Source organism: Pseudoliparis swirei, chromosome 4, assembly GCF_029220125.1.
Source record: "Pseudoliparis swirei isolate HS2019 ecotype Mariana Trench chromosome 4, NWPU_hadal_v1, whole genome shotgun sequence".
Classification (NCBI taxonomy): Eukaryota; Metazoa; Chordata; class Actinopteri; order Perciformes; family Liparidae; genus Pseudoliparis; species Pseudoliparis swirei.
Genome location: NC_079391.1, coordinates 34,815,175 through 34,821,647, shown reverse-complemented (window position 1 = coordinate 34,821,647; position 6,473 = coordinate 34,815,175). Strand labels below are relative to the sequence as shown.

The 6,473-nt window shown below is 46.0% G+C and overlaps 1 protein-coding gene across 1 annotated transcript; it reads left to right on the top strand.

Annotated features, from left to right (window-relative positions):
- The first annotated feature begins 2,470 nt into the window (after positions 1–2,470).
- cebpg (CCAAT enhancer binding protein gamma) lies at positions 2,471–6,258 on the top strand. Its single transcript, XM_056411960.1, has 2 exons — positions 2,471–2,594; positions 5,724–6,258. Exon 2 carries the CDS (start codon positions 5,843–5,845, stop codon positions 6,197–6,199), a length of 357 nt encoding a protein of 118 aa, XP_056267935.1. The 5' UTR covers positions 2,471–2,594; positions 5,724–5,842; the 3' UTR covers positions 6,200–6,258.
- Positions 6,259–6,473: the final 215 nt, after the last annotated feature.

Below are 6,473 nucleotides of genomic sequence, written 5' to 3'. Positions count from 1 at the left end.
ATGAGATAGGATTTTAGAGTTTTCTTAAGCTGTAAGCCATAATCAGCAATATTAAAAGAATAAAAGGCTTGCAATATTTCAGTTGATTTGTAATGAATCCAGAATGCATGACATTTTTGTTTTTTAAATTGCATTACAGAAAATAAAGAACTTTATCACAATATTCTAATTTTCTGAGACAGTCCTGTACATAAGGAGTGTATAAGTACTACTACACATAAGGAGTATATAAGTACTACTATACATAAGGAGTATATAAGTACTACTATACATAAGGAGTGTATAAGTACTACTATACATAGTTAGTGTATAAGTACTACTACACATAAGGAGTGTATAAGTACTACTATACATAGTTAGTGTATAAGTACTACTATACATTAGGAGTGTATAAGTACTACTATACATAGTTAGTGTATAAGTACTACTATACATAAGGAGTGTATAAGTACTACTATACATAAGGAGTATATAAGTACTACTATACATAGTTAGTGTATAAGTACTACTATACATAAGGAGTGTATAAGTACTACTATACATAGTTAGTGTATAAGTACTACTATACATAAGGGTGTATAAGTACTACTATACATAGTTAGTGTATAAGTACTACTATACATAAGGAGTGTATAAGTACTACTATACATAGTTAGTGTATAAGTACTACTATACATAAGGAGTGTATAAGTACTACTATACATAGTTAGTGTATAAGTACTACTATACATAAGGAGTGTATAAGTACTCCTATACATAGTTAGTGTATAAGTACTACTACACATAAGGAGTGTATAAGTACTATACATAGTTAGCAGTACTATACATAGTTAGTAGTACTATACATAGGCCTGCACTCTACCATGTGCAGCTGGATACTGGACTTCCTGTCGGGCCGCCGCCAGGTGGTGAGGATGGGCAGTACCACCTCAGAGCCGCTGACCCTCAACACGGGAGCCCCTCAGGGATGCGTGTTGAGCCCTCTCCTCTACTCCCTGTACACCCACGACTGCACGGCCATGCACAGCTCCAACGTCATCATCAAGTTTGCTGACGACACAACAGTGTTGGGGCTGATCACCCGGCGACACGAGACAGCCTACAGGGAGGAGGTTGGATCACTGGTACAGTGGTGCCAGGAGAACAGCCTCGTCCTCAACGTCAAGAAGACCAAGGAGCTGATCGTGGACTACAGGAAGCGGAGAGGAGAGCACACCCCATCTCCATAGACGGAGTTGCAGTAGAGAGGTCAGCAGCTTCAAGTTTCTCGGCGTGCACATCTCCGAGGACCTCACATGGACCACGCACACCACTCACGTGGTGAAAAGGGCCCAACAACGCCTGTATTTCCTTAGGCGACTGAGGAAATTCAACATGGCCCCGCATCCTCAGAACATTCTACACCAGTACCATCGAGAGTGTTCTGACAGGTTGCATCACCGCCTGGTACGGGAACTGCACCGCCCTGGAGCGTAGGGCACTACAGAGGGTGGTGCGGTCGGCACAGTACATCGTTGGAGGTGAGCTTCCTCCATCCTGGACATATACACCAAGCGGTGCGTGGCCAGGGCCAAACGGATGATGAAAGACAATAACCACCCCGGCCACAAACTGTTCACCTTCTACTGTCAGGCAGGCGATACCGCAGTATCAAGTGCCGCACAAACAGACTGAGGGACAGCTTCTTCAGTCAGGCCATCAGGCTGCTGAACAAGGACTGAGACCCTCATTAACACTACACACCAGAACATATTCTGTGAATATCTATGGCCATGGTGTATATTTTATTACATTGTTATATATATATATATATTGTATATATATTGTATATATATACATATATATATATATATTGTCTCAAAAAAGTGTATATTTTATTACATTGTTTTATATATATATATTGTCATGATGTATATTCTATTACATTGTTTTATATATATATTGTTAATACTTTCTTCTTTTTGTTGTTGTGGATATTGTATAGTTTATTCTCATTCTTATTCTTTTTTTAGTCTGCTACTGCTGTCGGGTGTTTTGCACATAAGAATTTCACAAACCGATTATACTTGTATAAAAGGGGATGTGACAATAAAAACTTGAAACTTGAAACTTGAAACATAGTTAGTAGTACTATACATAGTTAGCAGTACTATACATAGTTAGGAGTACTATACATAGTTAGCAGTACTATACATAGTTAGTGTATAAGCAGTACTATACATAAGCAGTGTATAAGTTCCGGGTGATTAAATGACGTCATGCCTTCATGACAAACCTTTGATTACATAAACAAAACCAACAGATCACACTCAGCTCCCATTGGTGGAGCCAGACGTCAATCACAGGGCGCATTGCATCACTCTCAGCGTTCTCGTTCACGATTGGCTACCCGTCGGCTCCGCTGCCGCCTGCCGCTCTCTGATTGGCTAAGACGACGCGTTACCCTACATGGGCAAAAAGATTTCGCAATCGCTTTCCTCTTCATGTTCCAAACAAAAACAGTGCGAGCTGAAACTCAGACGGAATTAAACTCGTTTTCTCCGCGTTCGGCCTCCGCGGTGCCGCATGGTCGAGTCCTTCGCCGGCCCGTGAAGGTAAACCCTGTTTTTAACGGTTTGTGGAGCCGTGAAGGAGCGTGGTGTGAGTTATAGAAGCTCGCGAGCTAACGGGCTAACATGCTAACGAGGGAACTAGTGGCTAGGTGACAGGGGCTAGTGGTTAGGGGCTAGGAGACACGTCAGAGGAGAGATGTTGCTGCTAGACATGTGGTGAGAAGTGCTCTGAAATTGAGTTAGTTGTCGTTTTAATGAGTTGCGCCGACAATATTTAAGTGTCTTAAGAGGAGGTTTCTTCTTCTTCTCCCCGTGACTGTCTGTCTCTCTCTCTGTGTCTCTCTCTGTCTCTGTCTCTCTGTCGCTCTCTCTGTGTCTCTCTCTCTCTCTCTCTCTCTCTCTGTGTGTGTCTCTCTCTCTCTCTCTCTCTCTCTCTCTGTCTCTCTCTCTGTCTCTGGGCACAAAGGGAGCCTATGATGATGCAACAGTATGCAACCGGCTTGTTTCCACCCGGACTGCTTTCGCCTGCGCACCCTGCTGACTGGCTGCATAGCAACGTGTGGACCAATCAGAGCGGGTTGCTGCGAATTGAGCGGGGAATAGTGACCACGTGGAGCCGTTACATGTCTGTTACGCATGCGCACTGAATCTGTTATGAGAATACTACGTCACAGAGAACGTGACGTCACGGGCTCTCAGTGTCAGTCACGATTCAATGTCTAACAGTCCAGATGTCAGGAGGTAACTGACCAATGAGAAGACAGATATCCACGGATATGTGGTCTGAGGAGGGGGAGGAGGAGGGGGAGGAGGAGGGGCTGGAGGAGGAGGAGGAGAGGGGGGAGATGAGGAGGAGGACAGGGGGGAGATGAGGAGGAGAGGGGGGAGAGATGAGGAGGAGAGGACCAGCATCCTGATTGATGGATTCAGGTCAGCTGGGTGTCGCACGCTGAAAGCAGATTTATGGAAATATATTTTACTACAACTAACATGTATCAGAGTAATGTAACATTATATTACATTATTATATTAACATTATTATATTAACATTATTATGGTATGGTATTGGTATGGTATTGATTTACTTGTCATTGACTAGAGTACAGGTACAAAAGCAACGAAATTGCAAGAAAGGGTGGATGGAAGATTACAGCATAACATGAGGGAAGAAGGCGAGAAAAAACACCAACCCCCCGACTATGCCCCGAGAGGGGTACAGTGTGGGAGCAGGAAAAAAACACCTTAGCACATAAGCACATACATTTTAGACATGACTTGCAACGAGTAGGAGGGGGGAGGGGAGGTAAAGACTGGGTGATCTAAGCCCATCCATTGGGGGCAGAAGGTAACCAGCACCGACAAGCAGCCAGCCGGCAGCCATCGCAGCGCCAGTCTCAGACCCCGTCACACTGGGGGATGAAGCAGGCGAAGGCGTGGGATGGGGGGGGGGTAGTGAATGCATATCAGTGTGTTGAAGTTCGTGTGTGAGTGGCCTGGTATGTCGTCCTCCCCCAGGCCACAACGGACAGAGTTCTCAGTCCGCAAGATGGTCGTTGCCATTATTATATTAACATTATTATATTTAGAGATGCACCGATCAGGTTTTTGGTGCCGATCACTGAAATCAGTATCTGCCGATCCGATAATACCGATCACGGTGTCGATTGAAGCATTCTATTTATTGTGTAGCATTATTGCTGTGAGGACTGAGGAAATACATATATAAAGCACCTCAAACATTAAAGAAATTACAGATTTCTTTAAACATTTAGGACTTTTACTTTGAAAAATGTCCTGTTTGATTGCTATTGTAGGGGATTTCAGATATGTATGGAACACATCTGCATCATTCATTTCCTGGAACTCTTGGGGAAATCTATATACAGGACTTTTCTTAACATATAAAAGTCTGACTTATTTTTATAAACTCTTCCTTGGTCCAGTAAAAATGTTTTAATGTTAGCATAATTTCAGCTAAATCTCAGAAACGATCTATAAAGATACAAAATCAGTTCATTGTTTACTTGTATATGTTCGTGTTTGATTTGTCGACATCTTATTTTGAAAACCGGATGTTGTTTCACGTGGTTCTTTCCGCTAACTTTGCAAAACCGGATGTTGTCACTTTATTTTATTTTATTTATTTTATTTATTCTCGTGTGTTTAGTTTATTGGTGCTGCTACTGCTATGACAAATTTCCCCTTGGGGATTAATAAAGTATTTATCTATCTATCTTAAATCCTTCGCTAACTTGATCAACCCCTCTTTGCTCCCGATGGAATGTGTTTAGCGTGAGCATCTCTAGGGGCTCAGAGCCTCAGACATGTGAGAGTCGGCTGAGTCGACCCAGAGATTCAACTCGGGGGACGCCGCTCGGTGGTGAGGATCCCCTCTGACCTCTGACCTCTGCGATAGTTCTCACAGATGTTACGTCATCTGATCGGCCATTTTGAGAACGCCGATCAAAACCGATAATGGGAATATCGGCCGATATGGATCGGCGCCGATCAGATCGGTGCTTCCCTAATTATATTACATTATTATATTAACATTATTATATGACATTATTATATTTACATTATTATATTAACATTATTATATTACATTATTATATTAACATTATTATAGTAACATTATTACCTTCGCATTGAAAATGCCGGAAGGTTATGTTTTGATCGCCGTGTATTTATTTATTTATTTGTATGCGTGTTATTTGCAAAACTCAAAAAGTATTGAACCGAATCGCATGAAATTTGGTGGGATGATTGTTTATTATCCGGGGACCAGTTGATGAGATTTTGGGATTGATCGGGTCAAAGGTCATGAACAGGTCAAAATCTTTCGCAGAACTAAAAAAGTATTGAACCGAATCGCATGAAATTTGGTCGGATGATTGGTTATTATCCGGGGACCATTTGATTAGATTTTGGGATCAATCGGGTCAAAGGTCAAGGTCATGGAAAGGTCAAACTCTTTTTTTACCATAGCACGATACATTTTTGTCCAATTGGCATGCAACTAATGCCAAAATGTTCATAATTCAATGCCCAATCTTGTGATATGCGAAGGTATGCGCTCTACCGAGTGCCCATACTAGTTTATACATGTATTAATATCATTGATTCTTCACTTCATGACGTGTGGATCAATAATTGAATGTGGTTCTCTAGGCTCTGTAGGAGTACCGTCTGCTTCCTGTTTCACCCCCCCGAGGAGAACCGGACTCGGCGCCTGAAGGCCCCCGCCCCCCCGAGGAGAACCGGACTCTGCGCTGTAGGCCCCTCCCCCGATGAGCCGGCCGCCGCAGGGGAAAGCAACCGACACACGGCACGCCGGCGTGAGCGTCATCCGGGCCCCGCACCCCCCGCCGCACCCCGGCATGAAGAAGCCGTCGGCGGAGAAGGACAGCGACGAGTACCGCCAGCGGCGCGAGCGCAACAACCTGGCGGTGAAGAAGAGCCGGCAGCGCAGCAAGCAGAAGGCGGTGGACACGCAGCAGAGGGTGGACCAACTGAAGGAGGAGAACCAGCGGCTGGAGGCCAAGATCACGCTGCTGAGCAAGGAGCTGAGCGTCCTGAAGGACCTGTTCCTGGAGCACGCCCACAGCCTGGCCGACGGGCCGCCCGGAGGGGGGGCGGGGCCCTGAGGGGGGCGGGGCCCACAGCCTGGCCGACGGGCCGCCCGGAGGGGGGGCGGGGCCCTGAGGGGGGCCCACAGCCTGGCCGACGGGCCGCCCAGAGGGGGGGCGGGGCCCTGAGGGGGGCGGGGCCCACAGCCTGGCCGACGGGCCGCCCGGAGGGGGGGCGGGGCCCTGAGGGGGGCGGGGCCCACAGCCTGGCCGACGGGCCGCCCGGAGGGGGGGCGGGGCCCTGAGGGGGGCGGGGCCCACAGCCTGGCCGACGGGCCGCCCGGAGGGGGGG

Coding starts and splice junctions, on each gene's coding strand:
- cebpg (XM_056411960.1), top strand. CDS start 5,843: ATGAGCCGGCCGCCGCAGGGGAAAGCAACCGACACACGGCACGCCGGC.